Here is a 14,780-nt window from a genome sequence, read left to right as displayed (position 1 = left end):
CATCACTTCCTGTAGGCAACAAGGAAAACCTTGATATCTAGAATGCAATTAAAGGGCAGCTATCTACTCTAAAGTTCAGTAGCGACCACTTCCTACAAAATTACATTTTCCATATGTGTCTTCCTAGAGAGACATCTGAATCATTGCTGGTTTTTGTATTTTCAAAGGGAATTTCAGCCACTGCTTCTTTGCCCTGGCAGGACTTTTGCTGCAATCTGCGATCTTTCTGCACAGAGTACAACCTAAACTAGTGCAAATCTCCACAACGCCTCAGGCATTCCAACAGCATACTTTGCATCATGGCCATCATTTCTTTTGGTTAACGTGCGGCCAAAACAAGAGTCCAGCTTGAAGTCAAAAGCTTGCTTACTACTGTGGCTTTTAAATTAATCCCCCAGTAAAGGTATTATTCCCCAGTAAAGGGGGACGCAGGTGGTGCTGTGGGTAAAACCTCAGTACCTAGGACCTGCCGATCGCATGGTCGGCGGTTCAAATCCCCGCGGCGGGGTGCGCTCCCGTCGTTCGGTCCCAGCGCCTGCCAACCTAGCAGTTTGAAAGCACCCCTGGGTGCAAGTATATTATAGGGACCGCTTACCAGTGGGAAGGTAAACGGCGTTCCATGTGCTGCGCTGGCTCGCCAGATGCAGCTTGTCACGCTGGCCACGTGACCCGGAAGTGTCTGCGGACAGCGCTGGCTCCCGGCCTATAGAGTGAGATGAGCGCACAACCCTAGAGTCTGGCAAGACTGGCCCGTACGGGCAGGGGTACCTTTACCTTTTAAAGGTATGATGGTACTGGTCATTTTATTCTAATTTTATTGTGCACACTGCCTAAGAGTTTTACAATTAAGCCATCTGTAAACCTTCCTTAATTAATAAAAAGTACTGCTGTTCACATTTGGCAATGCAAATTTGGAAAGCGGGGAAAAAGAAGCCTGCTTCAACTTATTTATTAGTGGCCTGCACAGGCAAAAATACAAATTACAGTTCTGTCAATAAATAGTCAGAGAAAACTCAAGTTGTAATATTACTTTTATTCTCAGGTTTTCGTCTTGGTGAGAATATTTTTTCTTCTTTTTTTTCTTTTTTCTTGTAAAAAAGAAGAAGTCTGTGCTGTAATATGGAGAATTAACAGATAAGCTATAAGTATAGCCGCCCCCCCATGCCCCTTGCTGAACAATCACCACCCATGTTACACCAAACACCCCTTTTTTTTGGCCTTCCAGAAGTGAATCAAAGATGGGTCAAAGAGAAGAGAATCTTTTGAGGAATTAAAAACAGCACACGTTTTCTTTGGCAGCACTGCGGTGCATATCCAGGAAACAGCTTTTCCTGTCATGGAACCTAGGAATAGAAAACGTGACTGATTCCAAGGGCAATTCTCCAGCAGTTTTAAGAGGAATAGCTTGATTGATTTTTTTGTGCCTCACAGAGCAAAACCTCACTCTCTTCCCAGAAAAGTCTTCCGCCGATACTACCACAACAGGATCTTGTCAAGACACTCTGCCAGCCAAAATATCTTTTGTCTGGCTGCAGTGTCTGTATTGAAATGTCCTGCATAGCAAAAAATGATTTTTAAAAAATTATATTTGCTCTTAAAAGTTCTCAGACAACCGCAGCAAGTGTTTCGCCTCAGCCGCTCCAGTGCAATGTTGCTGAGCATTTTTAGCAAATAGCCTGAAAAACAAGACTGACTAAACACCACTCATGTTTAGGCTGACATCAGGAAAGAGTCAATCTCCCATTGCTGGCAAAGATCTACTTTAACAGGTGCAAAAAACCCCTTCATTTTGGCCTTGAGAGGGAAAACTCATGTCAAGTTGTGCTCCTCCTTACAGAAGTCAGAGCTACCTAGAAAGTTGCACTGAAGAATGAAGGTACACTTAGAAAACTCATCTCAACTAGTATTTGCCAGAAATTCAGTGGTGCTGAAGCCTGGTTAAGCACTGCTGTTTTGGCACTTTCCCACAGAATGACCAAGTTTGGCTCAAGCCTACTTAAGGCAAACCGAAACAATACATTTCTGAAGCCCAAACTATTTTACTAGGTGATGTGGCACCGAAATCTGCTTGTGAACATCTCCTTAGCACATGCCCCTGATGCGCTAAGGTAATTAAGATCTGGGAATGTTCCACTTGAATTCACACTAGACCTGAAATGGCCCACAAAACCCAAAATACAACAGAAAACTGCAGTTAATCCCCCAGTTAACCTTCTTGTACCCAACAGTTGTTGAATGGAGTGACTCTGAAGCGGGGGGGGGGGGGGGGACATCTTTCAACACACACCGACAAAAATTAGCCACTGGGATTCAAAAGCTCACTCGTAACACCAGACACATTTGTTGATTAATGTCTCCTTTTCAACCACTTTTCAAACGAGGTATATCTTTCCCTCAGCTAAACTTAAAATTCAACAGCTGTTTTTATGATTTCCCCATGGAAATCCACCTCAAAGTTACATGTTAAAATGCCCCTACATTTTTTAAAATGTGATGTTTACTTGTAAAGAGTGGATATTACAGATTGTTGGCTGCATTCTTCAAACAAGGGAATAATCTTGAGGTCTGAGTAGTGTGGTTTCCTCTGCTCTGTGGCTTTCCTGAACCATTCCAGTAACACCAAAAGCTTCCATCGATGCGCTGAAGGTAGACTGTGCTGTAGGTTTGGGTGGTGGTGTCATAATTCAGTTTCCTAATGTAGCAAATGTGGCACAAATGCTGCTCTAACCATATGGGCAGGAGGCGCTACCATTATCAGAATGGCTTAAAGTGTAGTGCCATAACTATACATAACTCAGGCAATGTTTAGAGTGGGCCCCAGACTAATACATTCTTTTGAAAACAAACCACGTTTCGTAGGACACTACCACCAATCCTCACCCCAGCATGATGGACATTATGAAAAAAGCCAGCGTGATCCATAGTCGAGAAAAGAAAATTCTGGAACTGAGGTGGTCAACTTCATTGCAACATGAGCTGCATTTTAGCTGCTGGTATTCCAAGTGCTTAATTTCAATACACCGGAGGCAAACAGGGTCTAGCAATAAAGCCCAATCTTTGTGGCACATTGTCACCAAGAGTTGAATTGCTTTCTCTAGGCTCCCAAGTGGCTGGAGGACTGAGGTGTGTTGTCCATCTCCACGCTGCTCTTTGCTCCTTGTCAATCATTTCTGCCTCAATTCAATTATTCTTGGCATTGTTTAGGGATGAAGGATTCCTGGCTTACTACATGGCTGTCCACTCAACTGGATACTCCACAAATAAAGTTTAACTCAAGCTGTCTTCCCCCTCTCCACCACGTTGACATGTTCCACTCACAAGAGGGAGAAAACTCAAAACCACATTTGCTTCTTTCAAGTACAGCTTCTGTTGTGTGGAGGCAGAGGCATTCCCAGAAGAATCCGTGCTAGTGTTTATTTAGGTGGATTTTACCATGAAACTGCGGTGAAATTGAAGATTGTGTCTTTGTGTGTCTGTGTGTGTGCGTGATGTGTGTGTGTGTGTGCACAAACCAGGTGTTTAAACAATAGAGACCTACATGCATTGTTTTGACATCACATCCAGAACCCAGCAACTGATTTAGCACAATCTCCACGCTGACCTTTGTACCCAGTGTCAAATTAATTCTAAACTGCATAGATAATTAAAAACTTAGAAAAATAAAGATTAACACTTAAAAAAACAACACACAAATTGCTGAACAGCAGTGAACTTCAGCAGTGATTTTCTTTCACATTTGACAGACTTGGAAACAGAGTGCCCCCGATACTGCTGTCATCAACGGCAGCTGCGGCTTTTAAACTGCACATTGAACATAATCCCTGAGAAGTTTTTCATCCTACTCTGTTGGCAAGCAGCTCATCGCTAGAGAATGATCCTGAGGCTGAGGGTCGAGTGATGAATCCTTTAGTCCACCATTCATCTGCAACTTAATATATTACTTCAAAAACCATTTCACTTCTGGGGTTAAGTTATATGCTCAGTCCCTGGGAAAGCATCCATCTGAAGAGGTATTTTCCAGTTTTGATTTTGCGTCCTTTTCCACAGCACATTACAGCCACAGATTTATTAATTTCTTCCTATGGGGAAACTAAAAGAAAGAACAAGAGGAGGTTTATATACAAGAAGCAAGTCATAAATATTCCACATATTCATAATTGTCATTAGGGCTGTCTTTAGCAGATGTGGGGCTGGGGTGCCCAGAGCCCCCAAATTACCACAGATAGTGTTGGGGTGGCCGTAGCTGCGCACTGCCAGCCATGGGGGGGGGGCGCAACTCTCCCCCATGCCGCTGTGGGAGAGTGATCCCCACAGAGGCTTGGGAGTGAAGTGGCGCCCTTCCCAAGCCTCCTCGGGAGAAGAGCGATCCTTGCAGAGGCTTGGGAGGGAAACTGCGCGCCCGCCAGCCTTATGGTTGGCGGGGCGCAGCTGGCAGGCGTGCAGGGAAAGGGGAGGCCGCCAGGAAAGCCGCACAGCTCCCCCACTTGCTGGGGCGCCCCTGAGAGGCCGACACCCTGGCGCAACGCACCACTAAGCCCTATGGGAAAGACGGCTCTGATTGTGATAAGCAGAGCATTGCCTTTTAAGAGCAAAACTTCTCACATTATACTTCTCAAAGAAATTAGGGGGTCTATCCAGCAGACAAGGCTAATGTCCCCATTTGTTCAAACTTGGGAAGTTACCAGGAAGACTTGGGGAAAAAAACCCTACTACAGTTCCTATAAAACAGTGTTAAGGAGATGTAAAACCAATTCAAAACACACACACACACACCTCTCCAAAACCACTTTTTTGTTTTCAGCATTCTCAGATAATGCTCACAGATCCCACTTGCATCTCAGCTAAGGGTGCGTAGGGTTGTCCATCTTGAGTTTTAAAATAAGCCCTGTAATACTCTTCCGCCTGTTTGTGGCTGGTTATCAGTAGCTGGAGTGCAACTCACTTGCTGCTGGTAGATAGTGATGCATTCTCTGCCAGGCCTGGGATGACCCAAGTCCTTTAGTAAACCACTCACATATCTAGTTTCTAGTATCTTGGTAACCAGTGTTTCCTGGATTTCCACATAGCTCAGCAGTCTTGTTAGTGCTGAGCTGCTGACTCAAGGAAGTTCCGACCAAAACTGACAGAGGGCCCAATAAAGACTATTCTCAGCGAAGCAGCAAAAAGAGAAGAAGTCATCGTTTTCTCCCCAGGCCTCTAAAGGACGGCCAAACAGAACCCAACCAACAGGAGGAAGGAAGAACGCTTCTTGTCTGAAGAGCAACTAGCCTACATTCCATAGCAAGCATTTTCCTTTCTCCAAAGAAGCTCAAGGGGCTTTTAGGAGCTTATAATCAATATCCAGCTGATCCCTGATCCAGACCTTCTTATCCAGATTTTGTGGTGTTATAACTCTGCCTTGCTGAGATTTACTCAACTCCCTCCCTCCCTGCTGCCTCCAACACATTGAAGACAGCAAGCAGATGGAAGCCAGCCTTCAAATTCGCCTCCAAAGCAAACATAATTTGTGCAGGAAGAGATTGTTCCCTTCAGATTAAACTGAAGACAAGAGCTTGTTTTTTAATAGGGGAAAGACTGTTCATACAGTTGAAGATACTTGAATAAGAAGCATGTAGTTTGTGGCTAGCTGAAGCTCACAAACTGGGATACAGATTTGTCCCCACTCCTGCTCACCAGATCGTAGAGTTGGAAGGGATCCCAAGGGTAATCTAGTCCAAACCCCTGCAATGAAGGAATCTCAACTAGATCACACATGACAGATGACCACCCAACCGTCATGTATCGGCAGATATGGTGAGCCTGTGGTGCTCCAAATGTTGCTGAACTGCAACTCCCATCTTCCCCGTCCATTTGCCATGCTTTCTGAACTAATGGGAGTTGCAGTTCAGCAAATATCTGGTGGGCCAAAGATCCCCCAGCCCTGCTCTCCTGTCACCCATTTCCCTCTGCTTCAGGAAATCAATTTACCGTATTTTTCGCTCTATAAGATGCACCAGACCACAAGATGCACCTAGTTTTTGGAGGAGGAAAACAAGAAAAAATATATTCTGAATCTCAAAAAGCCAGAACAGCAAGAGGGATCTCTGTGCAGTGAAAGCAGCAATCCCTCTTGCTGTTCTGGCTTCTGGGATAGCTGCGCAGCCTGCATTCGCTCCATAAGACGCACACACATTTCCCCTTACTTTTTAGGAGGGGAAAAGTGAGTCTCAGAGAGCAAAAAATACAGTAAGTATTTCTGTTCCAAATAATTTATGAAGGAGGGAGGGATGCAATTTATATACAAATATTACTTCTTCTTCTTGATGCTATGTGATATTAGTGTGTTGGTTTTATATTTGATTGGATTTAGCAGATTATGTTCGTGTGACTTTATATGCACTTTAATCTACCGTAGAATCTTTTTAAAGGCAGAAGGGCAGGGTGCAATTTTACCATTGTTATGGGCGAGAACCACATGATTCATCAGTATGTGCAAGTACATGCTTAGAGAAAGGGCACGGTTATTCTTCAACAAGCAAAACTAAGCAGCGAAATCTGCATTTGTTGCATTTCGGTGAATTGATGTCAAGCATTTATTAGTGAGAATTTTCTCCCCAACTCACCTGCCAGCTCCACCGCCCTCCCCACAAACGAAGCCAGGATATACGAAGCATTTAAATTATGCTCGAGGACAAAAGAGGTCCACTTCTGTCTGCAGACAACAAAGGTTTCTGATCCCCAGACCTATACCAGGCTAACAAGACAAACTAAGCTTGCAGCTAAACTAGCCAGATCAGCGCCTAGGGCTTGCCGATCGAAAGGTCGGCGGTTCGAATCCCTGCGGCGGGGTGCGCTCCCGCTGCTCGGTCGCAGCGCCTGCCAACCTAGCAGTTCGAAAGCACCTCCGGGTGCAAGTAGATAAATAGGGACCGCTTACCAGCGGGAAGGTAAACGGCGTTTCCGTGTGCGGCTCTGGCTCTGGCTCTGGCCAGAGCAGCGATGTCACGCTGGCCATGTGACCCGGAAGTGTCTCCGGACAGCGCTGGCCCCTGGCCTCTTAAGTGAGATGGGCGCACAACCCCAGAGTCTGTCAAGACTGGCCCGTACGGGCAGGGGTACCTTTACCTTTTTAAACTAGCCAGATAAGTATCAGCACACAAGCGCAGAACAAAAAGGCTGAGTAGACTTAGCTGACATTTTTGCTTTCCTTTCATGTGAGCAATTTCATTACACAGTAATGAATTTTTCTCCACCGCATTCATTTCACCGCCCTCAATTGTACTGGCTATAAAGCAAGCGTCTAAGTTTCAGATAATAATTAGGAATTATTATATGTAGGGTTGTAAAGTTGTATCCAACCCACTTAATCAACAAATGCTTTAATTAGTAGGTGACAATTTTAAGCAAAAGGGGTGGCACATTTTAAATGGATGGGGCTGCCTATAAGGAGCATTGTGCAGAGGTCATTTTCCTTTGGGCATTGCTGTCATACGGATGCTCTTTCTTCTCAACACTTAATAGCTTTTGCTTCTTTAATTCTACTTTTTTTTTTTACTTCATTATCTCAAAAAGCGCTTAGTGAAGTTTCAGTAGTATACAAAATTAGTTAAATGTACTAGATTGTAGGGACGTTGGTGGCACTGTGGGTTAAACCACAGAGCCTAGGACTTGCCGATCAGAAGGTCGGCGGTTCGAATCCCCGCGACGGGGTGAGCTCCCATTGCTCATTCCCTACTCCTGCCAACCTAACAGTTTGAAAGCACGTCAAAGTGCAAGTAGATAAATAGGTACCACTCCTGTGGGAAGGTAAACGGCGTTTCCGTGCGCTTTTTACTAGATTGTAAGTTTGTGGGCAGGGCTTGCCTTTCATTTTTAATTTTTGTACCCTACCTTTGTACATAGTATTATTATTAAATTGATGACCTAAGCAGCCAGTCATTAGTAGGTAGACAATTAACTAAAATACTGGAATCTGTGAGATGGAGGATGTGGCATTCAACAATATGTTGGTTTTCTGTCTATTTTGAAATAAAATGAATGAAATGGTTATGCATTTCTCCCTTTTAACTCAACCAGTAATATATTTGTAATAAGCAGCAAGCCATGACAGTATCAAAACAAAAGACAGTTGTTTAATTTTGCTAAGGAAGGTTAATTTGGGAACAGATTTTTTGTTCTGTTGCTACTTAAAGAGTTACTATAATAATCAATGTTATCCCTAACTGTAGAATTTGCCAAGGAATGGGTGGCGCTGTGGGTTAAACCACAGAACCTAGGACTTGCTGATCAGAAGGTCGGCGGTTCGAATCCCCGCGACGGGGTGAGCTCCCATTGCTCAGTCCCAGCTCCTGCCAACCTAGCAGTTCGAAAGCACATCAAAGTGCAAGTAGATAAATAGGTACCGCTCCGGTGGGAAGGTAAACGGTGTTTCCGTGCGCTGCTCTGGTTCGCCAGAAGCGGCATAGTCATGCTGGCCACATGACCCGGAAGCTGTACGCCGGCTCCCTCGGCCAATAAAGCGAGATGAGCGCCACAACCCCAGAATCGGTCACGACTGGACCTAATGGTCAGGGGTCCCTTTACCTTTACCTTTTACATGTTATGACCAGCCAAAGGTATTCCTCGAGGAAATACCAAGAGCTTGTGAGCAAAACAAGGAAAGCAATCACCAACATTACTAGAGAGAAAAATTAACTGAAAAGCCAGAGCCAGTTAAATTGTGGTTATTTTGGACCCCAGTCATTATCCGACAGAATATTTTATCTCAGGCTCGTTCACAAATCCATATATTATCACCTGGACTCTTACGTGACTCTTTAGTTAATATCATGAATGGGCTATTTCCACTGAAAAGTACTGTTTAGAGTTGACAATGGTAACATGACAATTTCTACCTGCAATTATTATTTCCAAGAGTTCACACACGCAAATAAACACGTGATCTTTCTATGTTGTATGTAAACTTGCCCTGGAAACAAAGTGCAACCCTTAAACCCAGTGGCATAGTGGGGGGGGGGGAGAGGGACAGTTGTCCCAGGCGCAAAATTGTTAGGGGTGCAAAATTTCGACACCCAGTGCTAACTCCATACAGCTGTGTGCTTCCATTCCTGGGCTGTGTTGAAAACAGCTTCTCCGTGTGAACCAGGAAGTGACCTCTCCAGACAACAGAATGACTCTTCTTTTCTTATCTCTGTGGCTGTAATCTCCTGGGTGGCGCTATTAGGCAGTTGAATATGCATGCATACTCTGTCCACTTCCCTCCCCCCCCCCACTCTGTGTGGCCCCGGGCACTGGAAACCCATGCTACACCACCACTGCTTAAGTCATCTTTCATATTGCTTTAATGGCAATCAAGAGATTAGCAGAGAAACTAAGGATATTTTCATTGCAAGAATGGCAGGTCTCTTCCCTGCAGAAAAGGCCAACTGCAGGTGCCTTGCCCTTGCAAACCCAGAGTAAGCCCTGAAGAACACAATGACAAAGTCAAAACTTACCCGAGTTACCAACAGTGCCTTTTCAGCAGATATATCTTTCAGCTACAGCTGAAGAGCGACCACACCGAGAACAACCTTACATTCACCAATGGGTCCAAACAAGTGCACAATACAGGTCCACAGAGTTCTCAATCCCAGCGCATCGCCGTCAGTCAACAATGCTCTCGTTTCCGTGCTTACGAAGCAATTAAAACCACCCAGAGTTTTCAGACTGTTGTGTATAGAAGTTCCAAGAGCAGCATGGGATGAGGATGCTTTGCTTCAATAAGCCTCTGGACAAAGTTCTTGGAAACACACCACTCCAACCCCAGTCGATGGTAAGGATCAATTCAGGCAGGCTACAGATTTGTGTCCACCCCAGCGCACAGCCTCTCAGCACACCTGCTCCCATTAATCTGCGTGTTTTAAGAAGACAAAACAGAAAGTCTCAAGGTTCATGGTGCTAAGGATCCACCTTCTCTGTACCATAATATACTTATACTGCATCTGTACATGTCTATCATCTTCATCTACTACTTTGTTTGTTTGTTTGTGGCTTTATCTAGCCCGGGGCAACCCAAAGCGACTTACAACCAGACAGACAGATAATAGACGCTACATAGATTCATTAAAAAACCAAGAGGAAAAAGAAATACATTGAAAACATCCCGCCCACTTCTAGAAGGCCACAGACAGTTAAAGGACAGAGGCCTGGTTATACAAGAAGGTTTTTAGGAAAGTATTTAGGAAAGCTGTTTGTTTGCTATGCATCTGGACATGTCTTAAGATACTGCCAACCAAATTTTGCATCATGGTTCCTGAGCTCAAGGAGCACATTTCTGCCTGTTTGGATATAATTGGACACCATTTTGAATAAAGATTGTGGACTGGACCTTTCAAAACTTCACTGATTTTTTGCTTTCTTAAAATTCCTGCACTATTCCAGGTACAAGGTTGCTAGTGTCAAAATGTATTTGACAGGCAAATCTACCGTGAATCTCAGCGGAGGTTGTCTGTAGAATAACAGCTTAATAAGTCCTGGTACATTATGGGAATGAACAAACATTTATTAGAAATGAGCAGCTGAAGCAAACAAACCTACGTTTGCTTTGGAGGGTATTTTGAAACAGTTTGCAGAACTGCAAATTTCTTAATCCCAAATCTAAACTGGACACTACTTGCCCGCTCTGTGTATTACTGACATAGTTCTTTCATGCACACATCACCAGAGCAGTGTGGGCGCTGGTTCTCATGCAAAAATAAACCATGTGCCGCTAACTGCGAGATGCTCCTTAGTGAGGCTTTTTTTCTGCCGTGGTTGATGTTTGCCTAGAACAGGAGTTGCAAGCGGATTTCAAAAGCACAGACAAACAGAAGCTTTTAAGGTGTAAATTCTGCAACATAAATAAATAAACAAAACAAGGAACCCTCGTAAAATACGCACCCTCCACCAAAATTCAGCTTTGCTGTAGTGATCTAGCCTAAAAAAAACAAAAAACCCAACACTTGCAAATACTTTCCCATTCACTAAAGGAAAACCACATAGCTGTACCTTGATTTCCCAAGCTGTGTTGTCCAGGTCCCACCAGTAATCAGAAACATCTCTGGGCTGTACATTTCCAAAAATGCTTAGGAAGGGCTTGTTCGATTAAGGGGTGTTTGGTGTGTCCTTATATGGGGGCAAAGGCAGGTGTCTTCCAGAAGTTACTTGGAACAAGGGCTGATCACTGTCGGCGTAGGGGGGTAAACCAGAGCCACATTCACTCGCTCGTTACCGTTCTTCGGACAGATGATCTCAGTCACTCCCTCTGGCCTGGGCTGACTCAACAATTCTCCTGCGGAAAACAAGGTAGAGGGTGTTAAGACAGCCACGACACATCTTGCTTCAGGTCTCGAGTCACAAGAAAGGTAAGTTCCCAAGCATGGATAAGGAAAACACAACTCAAGAGATCATTAACTGCTTGAAGAGACGTAGCGTAATGCAAAAATGTCACCCGGCACAATTATTGTATTGACAAAGGATTATAAGCGAGACAGAAGCAAGCAGCTGTCATCGCTTCCCCTCTCCAATCACCTGCACCACCAGACTGACGGACTCTAGAGATCTTTATCTAGAATCTGAACATTTAATGCGTGCACTCCCAGCGTCTAATGAAAGAAAGGCTACAGAGAAAAAGAGAGATTGCCATTAGGATTTAGGAGTAGATGGGCTCTGACTCAATGAAGGCTTTAATAAATGAATTAAACTGTACCTGCCCTGAGCAGAATTGGTAAGAGCCAGACACGCAGTCACACTTTAAACCCCTGCCTACCGGTAGGTATGTTCCAGTGCAGGGGTGCATTGAATTCAGTCTTCCTTCTCAACAGCGTCAGAAGAGAGCCATGGAAAGCGAGAGAGGCCCTCCATAGACCCTCTGCAATTGCACATGCCTTTGGATGCGAGCACTTTCCCTAAATTCTTCTAGGGATCAGACATTTGTAATTTCCCCTAGGAAATTATCTATTTTCAGCCCAGACCTTTCTGTGCTAATGGCTTGCAACCATTTCTCCTCCTCTAATTATTGTTTGTTCAGTGCAAACACAGAGTAAATAAAAAAAGGCAGTTGCCTGTTTCTAAGGAGCTGTTGAACACCTTTCAATGGTGTGGGAAGATAACAAGAGGGGGAAATAAATGAGAGAGACTATGGTAACGGGATAGGTGAGTAAATGCAGACGGAAGAGGTGATTGTTGATGAGGAGGTTTTCCCAGGTAGGCCTGGTATCCAGATCCTGACATTTCCCTCCTTTAGATATTTAATAATTCAAGGTCTTGATCTAAATACCCCCAATAACTGTAGGCTCTCATTAAAGGTAAAGGTAAAGGTACCCCTGCCCGTACGGGCCAGTCTTGCCAGACTCTGGGGTTGGTGCGCCCATCTCACTCAAGAGGCCGGGGGCCAGAGCTGTCCGGAGACACTTCCGGGTCACGTGGCCAGCGTGACATCGCTGCTCTGGCCAGAGCCAGAGCCAGAGCCAGAGCCGCACACGGAAACGCCGTTTACCTTCCCGCTAGTAAGCGGTCCCTATTTATCTACTTGCACCCAGGGGTGCTTTCGAACTGCTAGGTTGGCAGGCGCTGGGACCGAACGACGGGAGCGCACCCCGCCGCAGGGATTCGAACCGCCGACCTTTCGATCGGCAAGGCCTAGGCGCTGAGGCTTTTACCCACAGCGCCACCAATGCATTCCAAATCTTTTGTTGTATCAGTTCTCCTCTGGAGTCTCTTTAGTTTCTTTGGGTTGCGTCCAACACTGTTGTTACCTGTACACCCTCAAAATCTGCTCCAGAGGGCACAGGAAGAGGAGAGAATTAACACACAACTCTTCAAGTCTTTCAAATGTATTTCAAACAATGTTATATAAAAAATACAGTAGCCAATCAGACTTATTAGCTGATAATGAGTCAACATTTAGATCAGCTAATAATAACAACAGAATACAGTATGCGTACAATGCTTCCAAGTGTACATGGCACTTTATAGAATAATAAAAGGTAAAGGGACCCCTGACCATTAGGTCCAGTCGTGACCGACTCTGGGGTTGTGGCGCTCATCTCGCTTTATTGACTGAGGGAGCCGCTGTACAGCTTCCGGGGTCATGTGGCCAGCATGACTAAGCCGCTTCTGGCAAACCAGAGCAGCGCACGGAAACGCCGTTTACCTTCCCGCCGGAGCGGTACCTATTTATCTACTTGCACTTTGACGTGCTTTTGAACTGCTAGGTTGGCAGGAGCAGGGACTGAGCAACGGGAGCTCACCCCGTTGCAGGGATTCGAACCACCGACCTTCTGATCGGCAAGTCCTAGGCTCTGTGGTTTAACCCACAGCGCCACCTGCGTCCCTTACAGAATAATACCTGCAAAGAAAAAGAGGGATAATGACCCAATAGCTCAGAGTCATGGGATTGAATCCCATGTTGGGGAAACATTTCCTGCATTGTAGGGCACTGGACAAGATGACCCTTGTGCTCTCTTTCCAATTCTACAGTTCCATGATTCTATGACCTATGGAGCTCACTACCTGAAGTACCATATTGGTGAATACAATGAAGGGAGAAGGGAATACAAATTAATGTGTCAGGCGTCAAGTGGGGGAGACTCGAGTTCAAATCCCAGCTTTGACCATGAATCTCACTTGATGTCTTCTGGGCCAGTCAATGTCTCTCTGGCTAACTTACATCACAGAGTGTCATGGGTGTAAGTGAGGAGTGGGATGTTGGGTGGGGGTGGGGAGAACATGCCATACAGTGGTACCTCGGGTTACATACACTTCAGGTTACATACGCTTCAGGTTACAGACTCCGCTAACCCAGAAATATTACCTCAGGTTAAGAACTTTGCTTCAGGATGAGAACAGAAATCGTGCTCCGGCGGCACGGCGGCAGCAGGAGGCCCCATTAGCTAAAGTGGTGCTTCAGGTTAAGAACAGTTTCAGGTTAAGAACGGACCTCCGGAACGAATTAAGTACTTAACCTGAGGTACCAGTGTACACTGTGTTGCGTTTGTTAGAGGAAGGGTGGGACACAATAGCATTAAATAGCACTGTTATGAGGGGGGGGGGGGAACAAAACAATAAAGACAGCAATATTCAGAGTTTGAAGATTCTTTAGTTTAAAGGATGGAAGTTGCCGTTCATACAATTTCATCTGATGTTCTGTGCTAAACAGGGCAGAACAACATCCTCAGCAATTCCTGCGTCCAGCCCCACAACTTCCAGGCTGTGGAAACTTTTTTTTTTTAATTGAAGAACGCAAACAACAATTTAAAGATTTCAAAGGATGGAAAATCCTTCCACCTAATTTTCCCTCCAGTAGTTAATTACTAATTTGTCAAGACTGCTGTGACATTTTGTTTCATGAAGCAATAACTAGCTTTATGTAGGGTTTGTTATGGCATTTCGCCACTTCTGAATAATTCCCACCCCCCCACCTCGTAAAATGGACATGCTTTACCCAAGGCAATATGAACGTTAACAGGTTGTAGACACAGCCTGCACTTTGGCGTCCCCATGAATAGGCGAGAATAAAGAGTTCAGTGAGGAGCATTTGTCCTTAAAATGGCAAGTACATGCAATCCTAAAGGAGCCTGTCACACTTAATAATAATAATAATAATAATAATAATAATAATAATAATGTTATTTATACCCCGCCGTCCCCGGCCAGAGCCGGGCTCAGGGCGGCTAACACCAGTAAAATTACAATAAAAACATAATGGGGGGACGGACAATTTAAAATACAGGTTAAAATACAATTTAAAATGCAGCCTCATTTTAAAAGTAGCCCATAGATCA

General features: G+C 44.7%; 1 protein-coding gene across 1 annotated transcript in view; it reads right to left on the bottom strand.

Moving 5' to 3' along the window:
* Positions 1-1,013: 1,013 nt before the first annotated feature.
* MFHAS1 (multifunctional ROCO family signaling regulator 1) overlaps positions 1,014-14,780 on the bottom strand; it is a 53,544-nt gene continuing 39,777 nt past the window's right edge. Inside the window, exons 2-4 of the mRNA XM_079959189.1 lie at positions 11,005-11,287; positions 9,474-9,868; positions 1,014-4,090 (exon numbers count right to left, since the gene is read on the bottom strand). Coding sequence (XP_079815315.1) covers positions 11,157-11,287 — 131 coding nt within the window. The 3' untranslated portion in view covers positions 1,014-4,090; positions 9,474-9,868; positions 11,005-11,156. The remainder of the gene's footprint in view (positions 4,091-9,473; positions 9,869-11,004; positions 11,288-14,780) is intronic.

Source organism: Podarcis cretensis, assembly GCF_951804945.1.
Source record: "Podarcis cretensis genome assembly, chromosome: 17".
NCBI classification, from domain to species: domain Eukaryota; kingdom Metazoa; phylum Chordata; class Lepidosauria; order Squamata; family Lacertidae; genus Podarcis; species Podarcis cretensis.
Note: the sequence above shows the minus strand (reverse complement) of the source record. Positions and strands in the feature narration are given on the sequence as shown.